This window comes from Pipistrellus kuhlii, unplaced genomic scaffold (genome assembly GCF_014108245.1).
Source record: "Pipistrellus kuhlii isolate mPipKuh1 unplaced genomic scaffold, mPipKuh1.p scaffold_m20_p_3, whole genome shotgun sequence".
NCBI lineage: Eukaryota > Metazoa > Chordata > Mammalia > Chiroptera > Vespertilionidae > Pipistrellus > Pipistrellus kuhlii.
Window position 1 is genome coordinate 83,109,740 of NW_023425529.1, and position 27,684 is coordinate 83,137,423.

General features: G+C 38.2%; 1 protein-coding gene across 14 annotated transcripts in view; it reads left to right on the forward strand.

Annotated features, from left to right (window-relative positions):
• The window catches only part of ERC1 (ELKS/RAB6-interacting/CAST family member 1), a 411,084-nt gene that overhangs the window by 86,233 nt on the left and 297,167 nt on the right, over positions 1-27,684 (forward strand). For all 14 annotated transcript variants that reach the window (XM_045588387.1, XM_045588384.1, XM_045588391.1 and 11 more), the window contains exons 4-5: positions 20,701-20,775; positions 27,286-27,441. In XM_045588387.1, coding sequence (XP_045444343.1) covers positions 20,701-20,775; positions 27,286-27,441 — 231 coding nt within the window. The remainder of the gene's footprint in view (positions 1-20,700; positions 20,776-27,285; positions 27,442-27,684) is intronic.

Sequence of the window (27,684 nt, forward strand, 5' to 3'; positions counted from 1 at the left end):
TTCCATCTTATCTTCTAGCTCACTGATGCGGTCCTCTGCTTCCTCTAGTCTACTCTTGATGCTTTCTATTGAGTTCTTCATGGTAGCGATGTCATTTTTCATTTCTTCTTGGTTCTTCTTCAATTCCTCATGGTTCTTCTTCAGTTCCTCATGGTTCTTCCTCATTTCTTCTTGGTTATTGTCAAATTTCTCTTCCATTCTTTTTAGCCATCCTATGATCATTATTCTGAATTCTTGCTCTGGTAGGCTGCTTACCTCGGGCTCGTTTACTTCCTTTTCTGGTGATGCCTGCTTTTCTTTCATGTGCGGACTATGTTTTTGTCTCCCCATGGCCTCTCTTCTCAGGATGTCTGGTTATGTGGTGTTCCTTCTCCTGCGTTGATTTAAAATTTCAAAATACAAACACTACCTGGTACAACACAAGAGGCACTTAACAGGAATGTACTTACAATATTAATAACCTTTAGTAAAGGTGACCACTAGAGAAAGGCAACTTAGGGGATAGGAAAGAAGGAAGAAAGGTAAAAATAAAATAAAGAAAAATTTAAAAAAGTAAAAATTAAAATTAAAAAAATTTAAGTAAATAAAATAAAAAAAAGAGGGATAAAGAGATAGAAAAAGAAGAAAAAAAGTAATGACAAAATAAAGTTGGAAAACAGGGAAAAAAAAGAAAGGAGAGAGAGAGAGAAAGAGAGAGAAGAAGCAAACTAAAAGAGAAATGGGAAACAAACTATATATATGTGGAGAAAACTGCCATAGAACAACCACTGAACCCAGCCAATGCCAGTAACAATACTTGGAGATTAATACAAACTACAATATCCCCTATTATTAAGTAAGGCTATGATATACAGAAGTAAAAGATACAAACAAAAACAGAGTATTTAAAAAAAAATACAAATCAACAATAACAACACAGTAATAAGCATAACAATTTCACTAACAAGCCTAAAAATTCACAATAATCAACCTTCACACAAACAATGCGAAAAGGATAGAGGGGAGAACAATTTTTCTTTTTTTTTTTTTTTTTTTTTTTTTTTTTTTTTTTTTTAACTAGTTAATATAGTGCAGAGATTGGTATTTATACACTTGGATCAGGGGTTGGAACATAGGTCTATACGTATAGTGAGAGTTTTAGCAGGGGGTATACAGAAAGAATAGAGGAAAAACTAAAGCCAGAAAGGGATAGGATAAACTGTAGACTAAAAGGGTAAAGTTTAGCAAGAGAGTGATGGTGTAAAGATCGAGTTGAGATAGGGTTGAATGATGCTATAGTAGAGATTAAAATAGAATGAAGGTTACTCCCAAGGTAAAATAAAGAAAAAAAATAAAATGGTACTGAAGAGGGAAAGAAAAAAAAAATTTGCAAAATAGCAGTAGTAATAGTGATGATAGAGATTGAAAAATGTAATAATTAAAAAGGTAAAATCAAGTAAGAAAAAAAAATCGTTTCTTAAGTAAAAGATATAAAAAATGAAGATTAAATAAAAGAGGTAAAAAATGAAAATAAAATAATAGTAAAATTAGCATAAAAATGTCCAGTAGTGGTCATTCACTTCCTCTGTTAATGTATTTGGCACTCCTGATTCTCGGCCCAGAAAGTCTTGCAGTTCCCAGCATTCCACTGCACCTCAGATTTGTAAGGTAATCCTTAATTTTAAGTAGACTATATCTTAGTTATTTGTGTCCATTTATTTTTGATTAATTAAAAGATAAAAGAAAAGAAAAGAGAAGGAAAAAAAAAAAAAAAAAAAAAAAAAAAGGCAGTTTGTAATTCAGCTCTTAGGTGTCAGTGTTACTGGTTTGACCTCCCAGTCTTTTTGGTTGCTCTGGCCTTCTTTCTCTATGGCTCTAGCTGGCAGGGTGCCAGCTGGCTCCCAGACTATCTCTTCTGGTACAGATTCCTTGTTTCCAGGAAGGCAATTTCCCCCTGCAATTTCCCCGGATATGCCCAACTGGGCAGTCCTTCCCTAGTATTCAGAAGCAAGGGGGTGAAGGGGATCAGGCACCAAGGTGTCCAGATGTTCCGCCCTTGGCGAAACAGCCGAGATTCTTAACGCTCTGTCCAGTGACCTGTGGCGTTTTAAACAAGTCCCGCTTCTGGGGAGGATTACGTCAAACCCAGCACTAGGTGTCGCTGCAGCCTTCTTTGGGTGCTGCTCGGCGGCCGGTAGTGCGCGCTCCCGGCTACCCTGAGGGAGGGGTTGGAGCTCCCTGGCTACCGTAGCTGCCTGCGCCGCGGGACCCCGGTCCCCTAGGCTGTCCCCACAAACTCTGACCTTTCCGTGGGTGACCGAAGAACTCCCCGGATTCCACGCGCCTGTGCCGATTCGGGCTTCTCAGCTGCTTGATGGACCTCCCCGCTGCTGGTTTTTCCAGGCCTCAGGGATGCTCCTCCTTTCCTGGTAAGATGGCGCTGCCTTCTCTCCGCGAGAGCTCGCTGGGAGAGCCGCCACAGCCGCGGCAGTGCTGGCCTCTTGGTCGGAAATCCTGTCCAGCGGACCTTTCCTTACCTTCCTAGAGAATTCCGAAGCCCCTTAGCTGCCAATCAACATTCCCTGAGTGACTCAGATGCTGTTTCTATCTGTTCTGGGACCAGAGTCAGAACAAGTCCGACTGTTCGGTCGCCATCTTCAAGCTCCGCCCCAGGCTATCTTATCTTTTAGAGTGATTGGACCAGTTGATCCTTCCAACATATACTAACTATATTGTTACGATTAATCTGTTACAATCTATATTTTATGCTCTTTAAATTACCATCACATCGTATTATCTTAGGAAAATTTCTGTAAATTTCAATGTTATAAACACATCCTGAGTTTCTTTCAGTTTACTTTAAATACTTTATATTCCATGAGATAATCTAGAGACTGACCATAGAGTATCAAACAGCATGCAACATGAAAACTATACAAGCATCATGATGAACTTTGAATGTTATACTTTTATTGATTCTGTTCTGAATATTTCAACCTATGCCCATTTAATTTTGAGTGTGGGGGTTAATAAATAGTAAATAGCTAAGTATTATGAAAAGCCACCAAGTTACTCTGACAGAGAACAATCAGAATTTTGGCAAATTTGAAAAAGTGGTAGGAAATCCATGAATTTATGACTGATTTTCAAATAAACTCTGTAGATATCAAGTCTCATTTATGTACTTAATGTGGAAAGAAATATAGACTTTGTTGGGGTGATCCAAGATGATGAGGAGTGGGTGGAAGCTACACTTGCTGCCTCTGAGTACCAAACTGGAATTATATCTAAAATTATAGAACAATCATCCTGAATACTGCTGAAGAGAAGTCTTATAACCAAGAATTTATAGAAGCAGCCACACTGAAACTGAATCTGGGACAGACTAAGCTATATGGCTCTAGAAAAGGGGCCATTTTCTCCTCACATGCCTGACTGGAGCAGAGTCCTGCCTTCAGTTGGCTAAATATTGGCCTACTGAGTCATCAAGCCTCATCCTGATGACTTCCTGAGATCCCACCCCAACACAAAGGTGTGCAAGCATACAGTTAGACATGGTAGTCCAGGGAGCATTTACTGAGTGGCCTTAGACCCAGAACTGGCACCTGTATCAGTCTGGTGAACACCACTTGACCCTACCTGGTGGCTCACTGTGAGCCTACTTCATATAATTTGAGTACAGCCAGAGGTTCTGTCAGTGACAAGGCAAGAAGCAGGCAGAAGTGGATTTCAGGGAGCCTTGGGACTTTGCTGATCTGCCCCAGTGCCCGGTGCTAGTAAAATCCTGCTGTGGTGAGTAGCTTGGTTCTTCCTGCATGCACCCAGGTCCAGCAGAGGCAGCTACAAACTGCCAATCTCAACAGTTACAAACAGGTTGCCATGGGCCAGTCATAGGCAGTGTCTGACTTTGGCCTGCACCAGAGTCCCTCTTATGAGGCCCCAAAACCAACACACCCAGTGACCAGCTTCTGATAAAATCAGAGCAGGATTCAATTAGCTTCACAAGCAGCATATCCAAAGGGAGATCATGGCAGCACCACACCCTGCTGAATGTGGTCAGTACCTGCACAGCAACTTGCATGCCATGGTTGGGGTTGAGCCTCACAGTCAGCCAGCCTGATGGTCCATTCTGCACAGGAATATGCCAGTATAAGTCAGGACTCAGTAACAAACAGGCAAGCCCCCATAACTCACACAAGGACATTCTTGGAGCACCAAATTCAGGTGATCAAGAAGATTGCACCACTGAATTCCACAAGGACACCTACTACATAAGGCCACTCCATGAAGACATGGAGGCAAAGTAGATCTATGTAATACATAGAAATAACAAAGAGGAAGCCAAAATGGGGAGACAAAGAAATATACCCCGAATGAAAAACAGGAGAAATCTCCAGATGAAGATCTAAATGAAATGGAGGCAAGCAATTTATCAGATATAGAGTTCAAAGTAATGGTTATAAGGATGCTCAACAGCATGAAAATGGACATAGAAATCATGAAAAACAACCATTCGGAAATGAAGAATGACATAGCTGAAAATAATACACTGAAAGGAAATATTAGGTCTAGTAATAATTAATGTCGTTTTCTAATACTTTTTTAAATCGAATTTATTTAAACAATACAACAAAATTTAATGAACAATATAGTTGCCGTTGTTTTCTACTACTTGTGCCCAACGCTCAGGAAGCATTTTAATCCCTCTGTTGTAAAATTCTTGTGATTTTGATGCAAAAAATTCGGTCAATGCATTTTTGAGGCATTCTTCATTATTAAATTTTTTTCCAAGAAGAAAGTTTTGCAAAGAACGAAACAAATAGTAATCGGAAGGGGCAATATCAGGAGAATATGCAGGTTGAGGGAGAACTTCCCATTCCAACTGGCGCAGTTTTTCAGCAGTGATTCTTGCAGTATGCGGTCGTGCTTTATCGTGGTGAAGAATTACGCCCTTCCGATTAATCAGCACGGGTTCTTTTCTCTTAAAGCTTGGGCTAACCTTTCCAATTGGGCACTATACACTGCACTTGTAATGGTTTGGTTAGATGGTAAAAGTTCATAATGAAGAATTCCTTTAAAATTCCACCAAACACACAACATCACTTTTTTCGCATGCAAGTCAGGTTTTGGCATGGGATGCGGAGCCACATTTTTGTCCAACCTTTGAGGCCGCCTTTTCAAATTAACATACAGCACCCATTCTTCATCTCCGGTAACAATTTGCTCTAAAAACTGCAAACGGTTTTGACGAGAGAGGAGCGAACTGCAAATTGTGACTCTTTGATTACGTTTGTTGTCTGTCAACTCATGAGGAACCCATTTTCCAAACTTTTGGACTTTGCCAAGTGCACGCAATTGATTGGAAATTGTTTTCTGTGAACAATTTAAAGTTGTCGCAAGCTCTTGTTGGGTAATTTGAGGATTTTGCACCAAAAGAGCTTGAAGAGCTTCTTGATCAAAATTGGATACACGGCCTCGACCACTCTTGTCATCTAACGAAAAATTTCCCTCGCGAAATTTCTCAAACCAACGCTGGCATTTTCTGGCACTAACTGCATCTTGACCAAGAGCACTACAGATGTTTTTTGCAGCCTCACTTGCTTTACGAGTAAAGCATGCAGTGCCGAATATGCTCTTCATCCGCCATCTTCTTAGCCCTAGTTTTGCAACAAAAACCAAACCAAACACAAACTTTTTCAAGCAAAACTTGTTAATTGCACTTCACACGTTCTGTAGATACCACGTGTTTGAAGGTTATGTCAATACAAGCCAACGCCAAGCAAGATTTTAAACGAATGTTTAAAAACGACATTAATTATTACTAGACCCAATAACAGTATGTTAGAACAGTGGTCGGCAAACTTATTAGTCAACAGAGCCAAATATCAACAGTACAACGATTGAAATTTCTTTTGAGAGCCAAATTTTTAAAACTTAAACTTCCTCTAATGCCACTTCTTAAAAATAGACTCACCCGGGCTGTGGTATTTTGTGGAAGAGCCACACTTACGGGGCCAAAGAGCTGCATGTGGCTTGTGAGCTGCAGTTTGCCCCACTGGGTTAGAAGAGTCAGAGGATCAAATCTGCAAGTTAGAAGACAAGGTAGATAAAAAATCACTGAGAAACAAAAAGAAAAATACATAAAAAACATAAGGGCAGTTTAAAGGAACGTTGGGACAACATGAAGTGTAACAACGTCTGCATCATTGGTGTACCAGAAGGAGAAGAGAGAAAGAAGAAGAGACTAAGAACCTATTTGAAGAAATAATAGCAGAAATTTCCCTAATCTGGTGACGGAAAAAGACATGGAAATCCAGGAAGCGTAAAGAGTTCCAAACAAAATGAAGCCCACATCAAGACACATCATAATTAAAATGGCAAAGTTTAAATACAAATAGAGAATCTTAAAAACAAAAAGAGAAAGATAGTTTCCTATAAGGAAGCTTCCATAAGACTGTCAGTTAATTTCTCAACAAAATCATTTCAGGCCAGAAAAGGTTGCCATGAAATATTCAGAATGATGAAAAGCAAGGACCCGCAACCAAGACTACTTTACTCAGCAAGGCTATTATTTAAAATTAAGGAGAAATAAAGAACTTCCCAGACAAGAGAAATAAAGAAGTTTATTAGACCAAACCAGTATTACAAGAAATGTTGATGGGCCTGCTTGAAGAAGAAGAAGAAAAAAGCAAAACAAAATGAAGGATAGCCCTAACTGGTTTGGCTCTGTGGATAGAGTGTCGGCTTGCAGACTGAAGGGTCCCCAGGTTAGATTCCGGTCAAGGACATGTACCTTAGTTGCAGGCACATCCCCAGTGGGTGTGCAGAAGGTAGCTGATCAATGTTTCTCTCTCATTGATGTTCCTAACTCTCTATCCCTCTCCCTTCCTTTCTGTAAAAATAAAATAAAATAAAAATAAAATAAAATTAATAAAATATATTAAAATAAACAAACAAAAAAACAACAACAAAGGTATATAGTTAAAAGGATAAAATGGCAATAAATACATACCTATCAATCAAATTGCTTAAATGCTCTAATCAAAATACATAGGTTAGTGGAACAGATAAGAAAAATAGGCCATATATACTTATGCAGTCTATAAGAGACCCACCTCAGAAACAAAGATACATTTAAAAGTAAAGAGATGGAGCAAGATATTTCATGCAAATAGAAAGGAAAAAATGATGCTGGGGTAGCAATATTTTTATCTGAAAAAATAGACTTTGAAACAAAGGATATAGTGAGAGACAAAGAAGGATATTACATAATGATAAAGAGAGCAATCTAAAAAGAGGATATAACCCTTGTAAACCTTTATGCACCCAACATAGGAACACTTAAATATCCCTTGATTGATATACAGGGATAGTAATAAAATCATTGTAGTGACTTTAATCCCTCATTTACACCAATGGATATATGTCCCAGCAGAAAATCAACAAGGGAACGGTGGCTTTGAATGACATTTTCAGAGCGTTTCACCCTAAAGCATGGAATATGCATTCTTTTCAAGTGTACATGGAACATTTTGTAGGATAGACCAGGTTAGAACATAAAACAAGCCTCAATAAGTTTAAGAAGATTAAAATCATATCAAGCATGTGCTGCCTGTCACTACTTGAGCCAATTAAGTAGAGACAGGTTTAGATCATATATAAACATTAATTCTAATACTGCTGGCAGTATGGGAGAGCAGCAGGTCATCCACAAAAATCTGTTCTGCAGCCCCTCCTAAACCAGCTGCTTATATAGAGTAGGACAAGGATTATATGGGGAAGTAGGGATTACAGAGAAGGGAAAGTAGGCTATGCAGGTTGGGGTATAACTCCATTATTTGGGCAACAAGATTGTTAATCTTTCCTTGACAATAGGCAGGCCTTGAATGAGAATAAATCAAATTCCAAGGTTGTCTCCCAGGTCCTGGGGGCATACAACATCCAGCCAAGTTAGAATGTCCTTTCTTTAACCAGAACAAGGAAATCATGGTTAATAGCACATGGTTAATATTTCCCAGTATTAAACATACACACACACACACACACACACACACACACACACACACACACACAAAACCAAACTAAAAAAACACACAAAGACATGAAGAATAAATAACATATTACTTAATAATGAATCGGTTTAAAATGAAGAAGTCAAAAGATACCCTGAAACAAATGAAAATGACAACACAACAACCCCAAATCTATGGAACACAGTGAAATCAATCCTAAGAGGGAAATTCATAGCATTACAAGCCTACCTTGAGAAGCAAGAATAATCTCAACTAAAATGTAAGTTTACTTTTAAAAGGAACTTTTAAAGAACAACAAACAAAGCCCAAAGTGATAAGGAAGGAAATAATAAAGATCAGAGTAGAAATAAATGAAATGGAGTCCAAAAAAGCAAGACAAAAGATCAATGAAACCCAAACCCGTTTCTTGAAAAAATGAACAAGAGTGCAAACCCTTTATTATGTTTATTAAGGCAAAAAAAAAAAGGAGCCAAATAAATAAAATCAGAAAAGAAAGAGAAGTACAACTGACACCAAAGAAATACAAAGGATTGTGAGGAGATGTTACAAATAACTATGTGCCAACAAACAGGATAATCTGGAAGAAATGAAAAAAATCCTGAAAATTTGAAATCTTTCAAAACTGAATCCAGAAGAATCAGAGAGTCTGAATAGACAAATTATAACCAGTGAAATTGAAGCAGTAATAAAAATACTACCAACAAACAAAAGTTCTGGATTGGATGGCTTCACAGGTGAATTTTACCAAACATTCAAAGAAGATCTAAACAACTATCCTTCACAAACTATTCCATAAAATTCAAGAGGAAGGAAGAATCCCAAGCTCATTTTTAGGAGCCAGCATTATCCTAATTTCAAGACCAGATAAAGACATTATAAAGAAAATTATAGGCCAATATTCCTGTTGAACTTATATACTAAAATCTTTAATAAAGTACCGGTATTAGCAAACCTAATCCAGAAATTCATTAAAAGGATCATACACCATGATCCAACGGGATTTATTCCAAGGATGTAATGCTGGTACAATATCCACAGATCAACAAATAAGATAGAAAACACAAACAAAATGAAGGATAAAAATCACGTGATCATATCAATAGATGCAGAAAAGCATTTGATAAAATCCAGCACCCATTTTCGATAAAAACTCTCAGCAAAGTGGAAATGAAGGGAACATACTTCAATGTAATAAAGGCCATATATGACAAACCCACAGCTGATATCATGCTCAACGGGCAAAAACTACAAGCATATTCCATAAGATCTGGAACAAGTTGGAAGTGTCTGCTTTCACCACTTTTATTCAGCAAAGTACAGGAAGTCTTAGCCAAAGCAATCAGATAAGAAATGAAACTCATTATTTGTAGATGACATGATTTTATATAGAGAGAATCTGAAAGATTCCATAAAAAACTGCTAGAACTTATAAATGAATTCAGTAGAGTAGGAGGATATAAAGCAAATATCCAGAAATCAGTTGCATTTTTATACACCAATAATGAACTATCAGAAGGGAGAACTAAGATGACAAGCCCATTCACATTTACAATTGCTTCAAAAAGAATAAAATACCTAGGGATAAATTTAACCAAGAATGTAAAAGACCTGCTCTCAGAAAATTATAAGACATTAAAGAAAGCAATTGAGGAAGATATAATACAACAAGTAAGTGGAAGCATATTCTGTGTTCATGGATTGGAAGAATTAACAACATTAAAATGTCCATACTACTCAAATCTATCTGTATGTTCAACACAATTCCCACCAAGAAACCAATGGCATATATCACAGACCTAGAATGAATGTTTTATAATTTTATATGGAACCAAAAAGAACCCCTAATAGCCACAGCAATCTTCAGAAAGAACACAATTGGAGGAATCACACTCCCTGATTATAAAACTGTATTTTAAGGTCAGTAGTATTAAAAAGAACATGGAACTAGCATAAAAACAGGCATATAGATGAGGAGAACATACATAATAGAGAGCCCAGAAATAAACCCACACATTTATAGTCAATTAATTGACAAAGTAAGCAAAAATATACAATGGGGTAAAGTCTATGCAATAAATGTGTCAATACATGCGGAAAAAAAAAAAAAAGAAAGAAAAAAGAAAGAAAGAAGAATAAACTAGACCACCTTGTTACACCATATACAAGAATAAACTCAAAATGGATTAAAGTGTTAAATGTTAGATTTGAAACCATAAAAATCCTAGAGAAAACATAGGCAATAAAATGTTAGATATTTCTCTTAGTAACATTTTTTCTGATATATTTTTTTTTTTGACAAGGGAAACAAAAGAAAAAATAAACAAGTGGGACTACATCAAACCAAGGAGTTAATACCCCAAATTTATAAAGAACTTAGAAAACTTAACACTAATCAAACAAATAAGTTAATTAAAAATTGGCAAGAGACCTGAATAGACACTTTTCCAAAGAAGACACACTGATGGCCAAAAGACATGAAAAGATGCATAGAAATAACAAAGAAATAACAGAAGAATGCAAACATGTCACAATGATATATCACTTCATACCTGTCATAATGGCTATCATCAATCTATATTAATAAAAGGGTAGCATGCAAATTGGTCAGGACGCCCTCACAGTAATGACCGAATAACAGGCCGCGTGGGGCGACAAGGCCAGCAGGGGGGTTAGTGAGGGACGACCAAATGACTGAACAGTAGGCTTCATGAAGTGATCAGGACAGCAGGGGAGGCTGTGAGGGTGACTAGTTTGGGAGAGGGGGCAGTGAGGGGCGACTAGGCTGGCAGGCAGAGGGGTTAGGGGCAATTAGACAGGCAGGCAGTTGAGCAGTTAGGAGCCAGTGATCCCAGATTGCCAGAGGGATGTCTGACTGCTGGCTTCATTTCATGTTTAGGCAGTTGGACTTCCCCCGAGGGGTACTGGATTGGAGAGGGTGCAGGCTGGGCTGTGAGGACCCCCCTACCTGTGCATGAATTTCATGCATCGGGCCTCTAGTAAATAATAATGGGCATGGGTTCCCTAGAGAGAAGGCCAATCATGCAGTGGCCAAAAGTCCAAGGGTTGTCGCAAAAGTATGTGGGGATAGCTATCCTGCAGCTAGAGATGGACCTGGTTGTCAGCCGAGATCTTTCCTCATATCTACCGTGTTTCCTCGAAAATAAGACATCCTCCGAAAATAAGACCTACTTACAGGTTTCCTTCTGAGTGAAATATAAGGCATTCCCCCGAAAATAAGGCCTCCCCTAGGCTAAACATGAGAGATTTGGTCCACTGATTCTGAAAGAAATGGAATCACAAGAAATTCACCAGGAAATTCAGGAATTGGATTGTTATGATCATGTTCCAGAAGATGATGACATGATTGTCATTGAATAAATGAGTAAATTCTTGATACTGTAGGATTCAGAGTTTGGTTTGTGTTGACAACTACCGTACTACCATACCGTATACAAGTAATAAGTTTCCTTTATTTTCATTTAACAATAAATGTGTACCGTATTCTTCTTCATGGAAAAATAAGACATCCCCTGAAAATAAGACCCAGTGCATCTTTGGGAGCAAAAATTAATATAAGACACTATCTTATTTTCGGGGAAATAGGGTATATGTAATTATAGAGTGTGATTTGCTGAACTTAACCTGCAGAAGATCGTTCTCATTTTTTTATTAAAGGGGCCTCCATTATGTGATGGCCAGGACAGAGGAGCCCCACTGAGAAGCACCCCGCAGTGGACGATTTTCACTCTTTTTTCCCCACCTTTGGAGGCAGGCTCCTTTTCTCAAACAGGGAGGATGGGCCTTCCTCCCCATTCTGTAGGAGGCATTGTAGTTGCACAGATTATTTGAGCGCTTTACCAGGAAGATGTGATGCAAATTCAAGGTTTCCTTGTCCAGTTCCCGTTGCATTTTCCAAGGAGTCTGAAAAATAGCACAATACCGTATACGATATTTATATTCTAGGACCACAAAGTGCTCGGCAGGCATAATCCATTCATCCTCGAGGTCTTCCTGATGCTGGCAGGTGCTTTTCCTGCCTCAGTCTTCCAGCGGGGAACGGCTCAGAAGGCTGAGTGGCTCCCCAGAGCCGCACAGCATGCCGCAGTCCCCAGACTCTTGGCAGTTCTGCGTTCTCAGGGAAGCCCACGTGGCTCCAGTTTCAATGGATTCTTGGAGGTTGGTTTCTTAAGCCCATCACTTCTAAGACTCACAAGTTTTCCCATTTTAACAATTGTGAAATTGTCTTACTCTTGATGGCATTTTACATTCTTTGTCAGCAAGACAGCAGTCCTGTTAGATTTGTTTGCCTGTGCATTCACAAGCATAGTCATAGCTGTTTATTTTTTTAAACATTGGGAGAAATCTTAAAAAATATTTTTATTGAATTCAGAGAGGAAGAGAGATAGAAACATCAATGATGAGAGAGAATCATTGATCAACTACTTCCTGCACGCCCCCTTCTGGGGATTGAGCCCCAAACCTGAACATGTGCCCTTGACCGGAATCGAACCCCCAGACCCTTTAGTCTGCAGACTGACGCTCTATCCACTGAGTCAAATCAGCTAGGGCATAGTTGTTCATTTTGTTATAATATTAGTTGATGGTGTGAGCTTTGGTATTTATTGTTGACTTTAATTTGTTGTTCAGTATATATTCAGAATATTGCACTATGAATAAACATTGAAACAAAAAAATTATTTGTATAAAGAAAGTAATAAAAATAGTTCAGAATGATACATGATTAAACTCTATGGTTAAATAAGTAAAAAAAGAACAATTGCAATCAGTATCAGAATAATAAGGCAACGTGTCATGATTTATTTGGAGGAATTTCCTCCTTTACAGCTCATAAAACTATGATATTCAGTGGCATCCATATTCAGTGGATGAAATACAGCAACATTAAAATGGCATTTATACCAAGTAACATTAGTGATTAGTTTGTCATTTTGTTTATGAACATAATTCTGTAGCTAGCAGATTAATGTGCTAAATAAAAGCCAAAGAAGAAAAATAAAACTTAAATTAAGCATTGTATATTCTCTTTGTAACGAAATTACATTATGTGACTACTTAATACTAGATTTTATATTGTTTATTGTAATACCTTTCCTTTGATAGATAGAAGAGTGGGGACCTCTATTGGACAAATATTGACTTACAGGCAAGACATGATTAGTGGTTGGGGCTTATGCATATGGGTTTAGCAAACTTTACAAATGATTTTGTTATACACCAAAGTTTGGGACCCAAATTTTGGTTCTAGATCTATTAGCAGAACATTATCTAAGGTCCTATGGAATTTTTGGATCTGCAGTTTATATGCATATAAAGTATTGTCAATAGGCCAAATAAATAATATATTTTAGACCTACATGTGCTTCCTTTTTTTTTTTTTTTAAATATATTTTATTGATTTTTTAAAGAGAGGAAGGGAGAGAGATAGTGAGCTAGAAACGTCGATGAGAGAGAAACACCGACCAGCTGCCTCTTGCACACCCCCTACTGGGGATGTGCCTGCAACCAAGGTACATGCCCTTGACCGGAATTGAACCCGGGACCTTTCAGTCCACAGACCAATGCTCTACCACTGAGCCAAACCGGTTTCAGCTTTTTTTTTTTCAATTAGATGAGGTCAGGTGTGTTCAGGGTGGTATGACCATAGACAACAGCTCCTATTTTTAAAATGTAGATATTGTTGCGATGACCAAAGTACAGAATTGTTTTAAGACATTATTATATTTATGCTAGTTTTTGTCTCTATAATATTTCAACCAACAAACCTTGGTAGTCATGTTAGCCTTTGCAGAAATATTTAAGGTTAAAAGCCTAATATTTGATTAGGTTCTTGGCTTGAAATACTGAATCCAACTAGCATAGTTGAAGGAAGCCTGTCTGTATCATAGGCAGTTGTAAGGTATAGGCAGTGGAGAGGGGAGGGGAAAAATTAATAGAGATATATATAGAAAAAACTAGAAAAATCAAAGAATAGGAAGATTTAAAAAGAAAAGGAGTCCCTAATTAGTTTGCTCTTTTTTAAGTGATGTTGGAAAATGAGTATCTTATTTATGTAGGTTCTCACCTCCCTTCTTTTTGTAATTTGTTCCCACTTCCATTTTGAAAGATAATACGTTTTCTCAGATTAATGCCATTACTAGAGATGGTTAAAGGTTAAAGTATGATATTGTCTGACATTGGCTGAGTTAAGATACAGAAAAAAAAGTGAGGATTCTTTCTGTTTACACTTCCCTTTATTTCTTCTGTTTTTTGTTGTTGTTAGTAAAGTAAACCTAGAACTTGTGTGGAGGACTGGATCTATATAGGACTTCAAAAGCCGTGTGGAGCTTCTGCCTTGAACCAAGAGATTTGAGGCTGATACCTAAAACTTAAAGATAAGAAATTTCAGACATAAGTAGTACTTTTCAGTTACAAATACTCCTTTCTCTGAATTGTATGGTTAAAAATTGGCTTATTTTGAAAAAGAAAGAAATTACTAAAGAAAGAAGTATGAATTTTTTTTCCTAATATTTGTTTTCTAACTCTAGCTATTATTGTTTATTAAGTGAATGAAAGGAAGTGAATATATTTTCTACTGTCAACCTCAGTTGACTGTGACAAGTGCCAGATAATTTTACCTGTACTTTAAAATTTTTTGAATGAAAATTTTCAAGTCAGAAGGAGCTAAATGAAGTGAGCAAATAACATATTCTACTTCTCACATTCATTTCTATTTCCAGAGTCTTGTCCTATTATTAACAGTGCGTGAGTCAGAGGCTTGATGTGCTCATTGGGAACAGGGGATGTTATCAGCTCACTGACTGCAAGATGTGCTCATAATGATCTTTAATGTGCAGGCCTCTCAATAGAAATTTGTTATGAGTGGAAGGTTTTAAAATGTCTTAATAGGAAAACTTTATGCCTAAATGGTTCTAAATGTATCCTAGTTTCTTAGCATAGGAGGATATTTTAAAAATTCAAATGAAGTTCTGTTTTCTTTGTTTTGCTTATATGCTAACTAAGGTTTAAAATGAAATTATAAGAGTTTCACCTTAAAGCATTTAAAAATTTACCAATTTGGAATAAGAGAATGGGAAAGTGGTCAGTTAAATTAACTCAGTATCTGAATTATGAGGTATTACAAAGAAATGCAGTTTTAATATTTTCAAATGGATAGAGAAATACCAAATAAAAATGCAAAGTATAGGTTACAGGATTTTATTAATAAGATCATTTATAGATAGCAGGATTCACTTTATTTTTGTTTATACATTTTAAAGTTTTATGCTCATTTATTGAACAAATATTGCTAAATATCTCCTGTGTACTCAGTTAATCAGCTTGCTTACAGTGTGGAGAATTGATTAAATGTGGACAAACTGGAGGCTGGGTGAAAGCTTAGTTGTTCGTTTTAATGCAGTTGAGAGATTATTGTGGCCTGAACTAATGTGTTTAGAGTTTGTCCTGGATTAATGTATTTTGGATTTTCCTGTCTTTCTTAATGAAATGTTTTGTCTTTCAAGACTTAATGTAATTTTGAATTAACTTGATCCTTTTATGACTTGCTTTTAAACACTGTTAGGACTAATTTAGATAATCTTCCCTCTAGAGCAGTGGTTCTCAACCTTTCTAATGCTGTAACCCTTTAATACAGTTCCTCATGTTATGGTGACCCCCAACCATAAAATTATTTGTTGAGAACCACTAGCAGGGTCGCCTAAGACCATCAGAAAACACAGATATTTACATTATGATTCATAACAGTAGCAAAATTACAGTTATGAAGTAGCAACAAAAATAATTTTATGGTTGGGGGTCATCACAACATGAGGAACTATATTAAAGGGTCACGGCATTAGAAAGGTTGAGAACCATTGCTCTAGAGCTAGATGAGCTGTACCCCTAAGACGTGGCCTTTCCAGTATCTCTACTAAGTGCTTCTGATGTTCTCTTCACTTTGGAACTTAAATTTTTCCCAGCCCCATGTGAGTTCAGTTAGTTGCTTAAGTCATAGCTCTATGGTAGTTGTTTTGTCCTCAGTAAGTAGTTGTTCTTTGTCTGACATTGTGGAGTCTTGCCCTGTACATGCACACTTTTTGGCCAAAGACTCAAGGGGACCTCTGTCAGATACTGCTGCCTTCTGGCTAGCTTCCTTCTCTATGCTATTCTGCTCTGCACATTTCCACTATTTTTAGGAGTCTTACACATTGATTTATCTTTTGAGCTCTGCAAGTCTGCTGTTTTCTGTTTGGGTTTCCCCTCCTTGCATCACATACTGGATAGCAAGTCTGGGCCATCACCTTGTTTGTTTCTTTTCCCTTAAGGATTAAAGTTCTATGATACTTGTTTTTCAATTTCTGAAAACAATTATTTTAATCATCTTGTCTAATTTTAAAATAGTTTGACAGGAGGACCAGTGTTCTATCTATTATGGTCATACCGTGCTGCTTTTGAAGGGAGCGAGAAATAAATAGGAAACTCATTGAAGCATTTAAAGCAGACTTGTGTCATGATTTGTTGATGCTTTATCAAGATTACCTCAGTGCTCTCTTGAAAATGGACAGAGGAAATGGAAGAAAACTAGTAGAAACCATTATAGTTATCTACGCTTAAACTAGGCTGGAAATGGAGTGAAACAGTTAAATTTAGAAAATATTTTGAACATAGAACAGGGCGTGCTGTTGAATTGCTGGTGGGAAATGAAGATCTGGGAGGAATGAAAGGAGAAATGGTTGGTGTTTGGCTTGTGCTACTAGTAGGGCAGTGCCATATATAACCAGATGGGGAAGACATCTCTTTAAAGAGAATATCAAGAGGTTTTTAAAATTTTACTTAATAAAATAAGTTTGAGTTCCCTGTTAGATATCTAAAAAGAAATAGCAGATGAGCAGTTGGAAATGTGAGTCTTGAAATCAGAGCAGAATGCAGGCCTAGAAATTCATGAGTACGTATTTCAATTTAATTTTAAGCAATGTAGATTAGAAAGTTTAGATAAAAACAAGAAAAGGGTTTAGGATTGATCCCCCAGCTACTGTAGTCCTTGGGGGTCTAATTTAGAAGCAAAAGCATACAAAATGAACATAAAGAAATAAAGAACAACTGAAATGATAGAAAAAGAAGACTGTGGTGTCATAATAATTAAGAGGAAATATATATTGTATATTGGAGGGAATGGGCCCCTGCTTTGAATGCCTCTGAGAGTTCTGGGAAGATGAGGACAGAGCCCTAACCACTCTAAATGGTTAGAGCATCAGCCCACACACTGAAAAAAAAAAAAAATCTATATGAATGCAAAAGCCTTAAGTAAGGAGCAGGGCTGATGTAGTGAGGAAAAGCAAGGAGGCTGGTATGTCTGGAGTCAGATGGGGAGGCATGACAGTGTTTTGAGCAAAGGAATAACAAGATCAACTTTATGTTTAAAAGGGGTGCTCTGACTGCTCTGTAGAGAGTGACTGTAGGGAAGCGAGATAAAGAGAGGGGAGCCTGATTGTTATGGGATTAAAAGGTATATTTTTGTTAGTGGCTCACTCCAAGTAGTAGCAGTGGAGATGTCAAGAAGTGCTTGGATTTTGGATATGTTTTGAAGATAGAGTTAACTGGATTTTCTGATTGGCTGTGGCTTGAAAGAAAAAAGAAGGCATTAACCTGTTAACCGAGCGGGACGTATAAATACGTCAAATGTAAACAATATCAGATACGGGTAGGACATATGAATACGTCCTTGAAATATATGTTGTGCCCTGAAACGGGCGGGATGTATATTTCCCAACAACAAAGATATTAGTCATCCATACATGTCTCGACATGAATTTAAGGGAATAGGTATAATTTCGCTATTGAGAGTGGTGGACGTGTTCTGGGTGAGCAGAGACAGGTACGTATTTACACTTATCTACCTATTTTCGTATTATATATTATTTACTTATATTTTTTATATCTCCACCTTTATATAATAGAAAAACATATAAAATTGATTCAATCATCAATAATTTGTTAGAAAAGTTTAAAAGTTTTTATGTATGTGAATGAGAAATATGCGTAGATGAATCTCTTTTATTATGGAAAGGGAATTTATCTTAAAAACAATATATATCTACAAAAAGAGCTAGATTTGGAATGAAGTTGTTTATTTTGAGTGAAAGCCAATCTGGATACGTACAAAATATAATTTTATACACAGGCAAGGACACAAATTATGGTTCACACTACCCACAAGAAAAACAATCAACAAGAATTGTTTTGGAGTTAACACATGACTTACTGAATAAAGGGTATAGGATTTACTTAGATGATTCCTATACGTCATTTCATTTGGCTGAACTCTTGTGTCAAAACAATACTGACATTGTTGGAACAATGAGGATAAACAGAGTTGGAATCTCCAGTGAATTAAAAACAAAAAATTACAGAAAAATGAACATATAGTAAGAATCAAAGACAAACTTATGGTTTTAAAATGGAAGGATAAAAAAGACGTATTGATGCTCAGTTCTATTCATAATGACGAAAAGACAATAATTGAAAAGAGAGGAAGAAGGCAAGAAAAACTGAATGTTGTCCTGGATTATAACAAGAATATGGGCGGCGTAGATTTGGGAGATGGAGTTATGGTGGCCTACACGGCTGCTCGTAATAGGGTAAAAAAATTTTATAAAATTTTTTTTCTATGATTAATTGATATGTGCTGCTTCAATGCATATATTATATACAAAATAGATAAAGACCATTTGGATCGATTACACTTTTTGATAGAGTGTGTAGAGAAATTGGTAGATAACAACATAGTGAAAACCCACCCAAAGACATCAATAAGCAGTTCTACATCTAAACCATCATGCTTAGTTGAAAGGCATTTTCCAGAACAAATGAAAAGCGATATAGGAAAAACTAAATCTAGGAAATGCCGAGTTTGCTACAAGAAAGGTGTTAGGAAAGAGTCTACATACTGGTGTCCAGATTGTAAGGTAGCACTATGTATGAACAATTGTTTTAAAATATATCACACGGAAGTTGAGTTTTGAATTTTTACATCTATATTTCAATTTTTAAACTCAATATTTCTATTTTATTTGTGTGCTTTTGTTTAATTCTGTAATTGTTAACTTTTTAATATTTTTATTGTGTATAGAAATAAAAAAATATATTTTTTGTAATCTTTATAATTGTAAAATTTATAATTTTTTAATTCAATGTTTCATTTTTTTGTTGGTATTCTTTTCTATTTGTTTGTAATTTTGTATTTTCCTTTGTGCTTTATATATAAACAAACGAAAATATATATATTTCATTTATTTTAATTAAGCATAAATTAAAAGAATTACGTCCACTGGGCGTGACGTACTGACACGTCCTAGTGAAAGAGTATGCGCCCGTTGTACTTTGAGTAATTAAAAAGGGAACTCCCTGGTTAACAGGTTAAGAAGATTCATTGGTTTTTGACCTGAGTAATTGGTAGGATGGAGCAGGTTTTGGGGGCACCACCAAGAGTTTAATCTTGGATATGTAGAGTTTGAGATAGTTGTTAAACATACAAGTGGGATTCTTAGTTGAATATTTAAGACTCCTGGAGTTAGGGAGAGATGTAGCAGAAAGGTTAGTGTGTGTTAATAGTGGTTTTGCCATTAGCAGCAGCCAAATGGGGAGTGTGGATGTTCAGAAATTACTGGTGTTTAAACTGCTGTTTATAATTTAGAATTTTTGTCATTTAATTAGGACTACTCTTTTAGGAATAGATAGCTCAATGAAGTTTGCATTTCTATTTTCTATTTCTCTCAAACCATTCTTCCTGGTCAGGCAAGAATGAATAAATTAGGTGAAAGGTATAATTATAGTATACATTTCTTTTTATTATGGTTAAACACTCTCAGTTTGAAAGTATCTGGATATTTTTTGGGGTTACTAGAGTCTGTCCCAGAATACTTTGGAAGTACTGCCAAACTCAGAGACATTCACAAAATATGACAAGAAAGCATTCTGAAGTGTTCTGGAAACTTCAGGGTGATCCTTGGAGACGCTAAATTGTGATATTACTACCATCACCTCCTTTCTTCTAGAACCTGAACTCATTAAAATTTGGATTAAAAAGTTGCCATGTTTTTCTGACATTTTCTAAATATGAACTACTTATGAAACTTGTTCAGCAGTCTTTTTTTTTGTTGTTCAGCAGTCATCTTTTTCTTTCCATTTGTACCCCCACTGGAGAGAGACTTTCGTTATTGGTAGCCAGGTGGTTGCTACTCTGGGGGTGGTTGCTATGGAAAGCATGTTGTCAACACTAGTGCTTGTATAATGTAGACTAATTGTGACTGCCTTTATTTCTCCTTTTAAAAAGGGAATATTTCTAATCCGCTTTTTGAATCATTTGGAGTTCTGATTATGTCTTTGATTCATGTGGAAGTTTGACACATCAGCCTAGGGATTTGTTGTAGTTTCATCGGTTGTAGTAGGGGGTCTGTGTGACTAAATAACCAGGTGTTCAGAGATTGGAACCCTCCTATGCTTTTTTAAAGCCTAGATACAGTGTGTGGGTTACCTGTTTCACAGAGAAAGGTGAGGAAATAGAGAAGTATCAAGGTATCTTACAAGGCTGGGAGGACCACCTTTTGCACAAAGTTACTCCTTCTCCCCTACTCCTTTTTAAAAAAGAGAGTGAAAAAGAGGCACTTACTCTTTTTTTGTTTCTCTTGTATAGGAGATGCATCGGAGATTTGAGAATGCCCCTGATTCTGCCAAGACAAAAGCTCTGCAAACTGTTATTGAAATGAAGGTAAGTAAGAATCTAATAATTTTATAAGTTATTTTACACATATAAGTGATCACACACTTTATGTGTGAGTTTTAGAAAGCAATAGCCTATATAATAAAGAGGTAATATGCAAGTTGACCATCACTCCAACACACAAGATGGCCGCCCTGATGTGGACACAAGATGGCCAGCAGGGGAGGGCAGTTGTGGGCGATCAGGCCTGCAGGCAAGGACAGTTGGGGGCAACCAGGTCTGCAGGGGAGGGCAGTTAAGAGGGACTGGGTCTGCAGAGAAAGACAGTTGAGGGGGACCCAGGCCTGCAGGGAAGGGCAGTTGCGGGGGTGGGGGGTGATCCATGCCTGCAGGGGAGGGCAGTTAGTGGTGACCAGGCTGGCAAGGGAGGGCAGTTAGGGGTGACTGGGCCAGCATGGAGAGGGCAGGTAGCGGCAGTTGGGCTGCAGGGGAGCAGTTAGGCATTGATCAGGCTGGGAGGGGAGTGGTTAGGGGGTGATCAGGCTGGCAGGCAGAAGTGGTTAGGGGCAATCAGGAAGGCAGGCAGGCGAGCACTTGGGAGCCAGCAGCCATGGATTATGCAAGGGCAGTCGAACATCCCTTGAGGGGTCCCAGATTGGAGAGGGTGCAGGCTGGGCTGAAGGACAGCACCCCTCTACCCTCCCCCCCTGCTCCCCATGCACGAATTTCATGCACTGGGCCTCTAGTCCTATATAATAAAAGGGTTATATGCAAATTGACCTTAAGGATGGAATGACAGGGAATGATCAGTCGCTGTGATGTGCACTGACCACCAGGGGGCAGACACTCAACACAGGAGCTGCCCCCAGGTGGTCAGTGCGCTCCCACAGCAGGAACTCTGCTCAGTCACAAACCAGGCTAACTGCTGGGAGTGCAGCAGTGGTGGCGGTGGCGATGGCAGGGCTAAGGATGTTCGATCGCCTGGGTAACAGGCCTAAGCTGGCAGGTGGACATCTCCTGAGGGCTCCCGGGCTGCAAGAGGGCACAGGCTGGGCTGAGGACCACCCCCCAGAAGTGCATGAATTTTTGTGCACCGGGCCTCTAATGTAACAATATTTTACTCATTTTGTAAATTGAAAAGAAAAATGAGACTTAATGAAAATGACACTTTAAAAGAACTTTAGTCTCAGTTCCTTTTAGTAGTAGCACATAACTCAAATTAGATGGAAAGGATTGTCCAGATTTTCTTTCAGTTATTCTCAAACCTTTGATTTTAGGACCCCTTTATACTCTTAGAACAACAGGTTTATTTTCCTCATTTATAAAAAATGTCTGCTAAATATCAAGTCTAAATAACCATAGTTTATCTTTTGTTCTTTCTAATAAATATAGTTTTCTATGAAAAAAGTTGCTAATTCAGCTTGCAATTAAAAGAAGCACACAGTACTGTTCTTGGGGACAGTCACCATACTTCCTTCAGCAGAAGTGCCTGCCTAGTTCCTTCCCATTTTATCACACAGAATATTAAAATGATGTGTGCTCAGCCGAAGCCGGTTTGGCTCAATGGGTAGAGTGTCGGCTTGGGGACTGAAGGATCCCGGGTTCGATTCCAGTCAAGGGCATGTACCTTAGTTGCGGGCATATCCCCAGTAGGGGGTGTGCAAGAGGCAGCTGATCGATGATTCTCTCTCATCGATGTTTCTAACTCTGTATCTCTCTCCCTTCCTCTCTGTACAAAATCAATAAAATATATTTTTTAAAAAATGATGTGTGCTCAAAGCTTGAGATTTATTAAAAGTAATAAAGTAACAAGGCATTAAGTTAAGCAGGCTTTAAAAATGTTTTTTTTTTCTTTTTTCTTTTTTTTTTCTTTTCTGTGAATCTTGATACTGAAGAATACAATGACTAACTGTGGTTTGGTGCTATTGCCCTTTGTCATAAGGCACATGCGATTTTGCCCACCATTGCTTTTATATCTTGATTAAAAATGTTAACACAATAGAAAAGGCAAATAAAGTGATAGTTTATTAAGAAAAAGTTTTGACTTTGTACAATAGATTTAATGAAAGGGTCTAGGGAACATCCTCAAAGTTTCGTAGCCATTCTATGAAAACTTCTGCTTTAAGTTGATGAGTAAGTTGAAATCTTTAGGCTGTATGGTATGGCAGTTGGTGATGAAGAGCTTGCCTTCAGAGATAAATTCCCTGGGTTCAAAATCGGGTTTTACTTGATTGTGTGACACAGAGCAAGCTACACCTCAATTTCTTTATTAATAAACTAGAGGCCCAGTGCATGAAATTCGTGCATGGGCGGGGGGGAGGGGGATTGTCCCTATCCCAGCCTTCACTCTCTCCAATCTGGGACCCCTTGAAGGATGTCCTAGTGCCGGTTTACAGGGATTGGGCCTAAACCAGGAGTCGGACATCCCTCTCGCAATCCAAAACTGCTGGCTCCTAACCGCTCACCTGCCTGCCTGCCTGCCTGATTGCCCCTAATCATTCTGCCTACTGACCTGCTCAACTCCAGCTGCTTCCTACTGTTGGCCTGCTTGCCCCCAAATACCCCCCTGCCAGCTTGATCACCCCCACTGCCCCCCCACCCCCCGTGCCAGTGTGCTTGTCCCCAACTTCCTCCCCTGATAGCCTGCTCACTCCCAACTGACCCCCCTGTTGGCCTGCTCACTGAAAACTGCCCCCCTCTGCTGTCCTGATTACCTCCAACTGACCCCCTCTGATGGCCTGCTCACCCCCAACTAGTCCCCCTGCTGATCTGCCTAGACCCAATGGCCCCGACCCACCAGCCTGATCACCCACAACTGCTGTCCCATCCTGGCCCGATAACCCATAACTGCCCTCCCCTCTTGTCTTCTAACCTCCTCTACCTCAGCCCCACCACCATAGCTTAGTCCAAAAGAAGGTCCAAAGGGTCTCCTGGAAGGTCTCCTAGTCTAATAAACACATTACCCTTTTATTAGTATAGATAGAGGCCTAGTGCACAGGTGGGGCCAGCTGGTTTGCCCTGAAGCAAGTCCCGGATAAGGGTGGGAGTTCCCTTGGGGTGTGGGGTGGCCTGGGCGAGGGGACTGTGATGGTTTGCAGGCCGGCCACATCCCCATGGTGTGAGGGCCACTACTGGGGCCATGGCCAGCATGGGTGAGGGGCTGAGGACTGTGGGGGTCCCTGCAGGGATGCCTGGGTGAGGGGCTGAGGGCTATTTTCAGGCTGCCACACCCCCTGCAGAGTGGAGGGTCCTGCTGGAGTGCCTGGCCAGCCTGGGTGAGGAGCTGATGGTTGTTTGCAGGCTGGCCATAGCCCCTTCAGTGTGGGAATCCCCATTGGGGTGCCTGGCCAGTCTGGGTGAGGGGATGATGGCTGTTTGTAGGCTGGCCATGCCCCCAGTGACCCAAGCTCCCAGCCCCTCCTTTTTTTAAAAATTATTTGAAGTTAAATTAATATTTTTCCTGAAGCTTTTAACCTTTGAAATTAGATAATTTGTGATTAATTGGGAGTTATATATATAAGGTAAGCAGTTTAAATTGGACAATTTATTTTTTATTTTTTCATTGCCTCCATGAGCAGGGGCCAGGGCTGGCTGGAAGCAGGTATCTGGGATTTATTTATCTTCTATAATTGAAACTTTGTGATCTTGAGCGGAGGCCAGGACCAGCCAGAGTGGGTGGGAAGCTTGGCTTCTTCCATCACTGGGGCAACCCAAGTCTCCTGCTTGTTCCAGCTTTGTCGCTGCCACCATCTTTGTTGGGTTAATTTGCATAGTCACTCTGATTGGCTGGTGGGCATAGCAGAGGTACGGTCAATTTGCATGTTTCTCTCTTTTATCAGATAGGATAGTTTCTAGGAGTAAGAAACCTCTGGGAGAACTATTCCCAAATAAACCCAGCCTGAGTACTGGTTGAGTTGGTGCTGGAATTAGTTGAACATATCATGCATCATTTTCTGTCCTGATTTCAAAGAGTAACCTGGCAGGTTCATTTTCTATGCAGTCTGTGCCTGTCTCATGGCTTCCAGAGCTGCAATTGTGGTTCCTTTCTAGGGAGATGCTTTTATGATACACAATTTGGTATTGGGGTGCTGATTTGCCTATCTGTGTTGGGATTAAGGGAGAAGATGGGTAATGTTCCTTGGCAAACTCCTGTAGGGGCTTTTTAGAGGTAGAATCTGTCTGTGTGACATGCTGGAGTTCTTAGCTGAAGGCTATTTTACCTTGTGTGGAGTATCAATGATGCTAGAAAAACATGCCCTTCTTCCTCTGGCCCTCTTTCATTACCACCCAGGCTAATGTCTGAGGTGAACCATGTTTCATTATCTTTGATTTGCGGATTAATCACATGCATATGCCTAGTATTTTAGTCATTCTTGAAGGACTGCATCCTAATATTTCCAGGAAGATTTATAGTCATTTCAAAAGGGAATTTTCAGATAGTACAATTGAAGTAGTTGCCTAAGGCTCAATAATTTTAAATAATTAAAATCCTGGCTTAGGTTTAGAATATCTCTAATTGTACTGATTAATAAATTTCCTTTAGAATCAAATGTAAGTTTAATTTGAATAGATTTGTAAAAGGAAATTTCTGTAGTGATAATTTTAAAGGTTATGTAATGTAAGACAGAAGAATACATGTTCTTCCATTCCCCTGAACCTAAAAATAGATAGTTGTAGTTGTCTCATGATAAATCCTTTAACTTTTGTCTACATGATAACAAGGAGAGTCAGTCTAGCAATCCTTGAGCTAAAGTGTAACAGGAAATCATTCTCAAAATTACCTTCTAAACTAAAGGAATGGTTTTTCTAAAATCCCAAATAAAATAAACCTACAATATTTTAAGATCTTTATTTCTTAGGTCAGGGGTGGGGAATGTCCAACCCACAGATTACATAAAGTCTGTGAAATCATTTGGTCTGGCCCTCCCAAGGCATTAGGGATGAATTAATTAAATACTTGACTAAGTAAGAAAAATATTGCTGAATACTTCGGGAAGCTTATGGTGAACATGCTCCATCTCAAGATACTTGTGAACACTGGTTTAAATTCTTTAAAAGTGATGATTTTGATGTGAAAGACAAAGACATCCAGGTCAACTGAAAAAGTTTGAACAACAACAATTGCAAGCATTATTGGGTGAAGATGCATGTCAAACTCAAAAGCAACTTGCAGAAAAATTTAACGTTGCTCAGCAATTTCCATTCATTTACAATCAATGGAAAAGATTTTAAAGGAAGGAAATGGGTGCCACATCAACTGAACGAAAGACAAATGGAAAACCAAAAAGTCATCAGTAAAATATTGCTTCAATAGGATGAAAGTCTTTTTTGTATCGAATTGTGACTGGCGATGAAAAGTGGATTTATTTTGAGAATCCCAAATGCACAAAATCATGGATTGATACAGGTCAATCATCAACATCGACTACAACCCAACCATCAACATTGACTGCAAGGCCAAATTGCTTCAGAAAGAAGACAATGATGTGTATTTGGTGGCATTAGGAAGGTGTGGTGTATTGTGAGCTTCTAGAACCGTTAATATATGATCCTACCGACAACAATCTGTTTGAACCATACTTTGTGAAATGACCAGAATGTTCCAGAAGACATGGCAAAGTAATTTTGTTTCATGATGATGCACCATCACACACTTCAAAACCAGTTAAAGACATGTTAAAAGATCTTGCCTGCGAAGTATTAACCCACCTGCTATATTCACCAGACCTTGTGCCTTTAGATTGCCACTTGTTCTGATCGATGGTACTCGCACTTTCTGAGCAGCACTTTAAAACACGAAGAAGTGGAAAATTGGGTCTCTGAATGGTTTGCCTCAAAACAAGAAAAGCTCTAATGGACGGTATCCACAAATTACCTGAAAGATGGTGGAAATGTGGAGCTAGCGATGGACATTACTTTGAATAAAGCACTTTTGATGTTTCTCTTGAAATTATCATGTATTCTTTTATTACAAAATCCGCCATTATCAACCGGCACACCTAGTAAGGAAAAGATTATGAGTATGATAAACTGTAACTGTTAATGTAATTTTTTATTTCTTTGCTTTTCTGCTGCTGTAGGTTATAAAATCTTAATTATTATAAGTATAGTTACACACATCATTGTATAAATCTTTGGAATCCTCTTACACATCTCCCCCTTCTCTGTGAGCAGAAATAAACCCTTTAGGAGTCAAAGTAATAGGATAAGGTATTATATCTGTAAAAGGTTTTACTGTTAATATTACAGAAGTTTTCACTACATATCTATTGACCATAAAGTACAAAAAACTTTAACCAGTTTTCCATTGCTTTTATTTCTTTAGTTAATTCTCTTTAATTGAAGGGTATAGATGAGAGGAAGAGATAAAAGAAAAATCACATTACAGATGAGTCTTCCTCCTTCCATTTAAATTACCATAAAGGGTATATTTTAGAAGTAAGGTACCAGTTGCTAGATAGCAATTTCCTTGCATAATTATTTTTAATAAATGTAGCACCTCTAACACTGGGTTGTTTAACTTCTCTGATTTTTCATGACTACTTTAATTGTCCTCAGGATTCAAAAATTTCCTCTATGGAGCGTGGGCTCCGAGACTTGGAAGAGGAAATTCAGATGCTGAAATCAAATGGGGCTCTGAGTACTGAAGAACGGGAGGAAGAAATGAAGCAAATGGAGGTCTATCGGAGTCATTCTAAATTCATGAAAAATAAGGTAATGGTATGTGATAGTGTAATTTTAAAAAGGGGTTTGAAAAATTGATGCTTGTTCCTACGTCCTTACTGATGATGAAGCACTTCACACTGTTTTATCAGACTTAAGGGAAGAATACCTCTAAGATAATTCTTTCAAGTAGTAATTGCTTGAATTAAAGTCAGAATTACAAATGTTCTATAGTTCTTTCAAGTTTTCACTTAAAACAAAATGACCTGTATGAAGCAAAGTATGTATTATTAT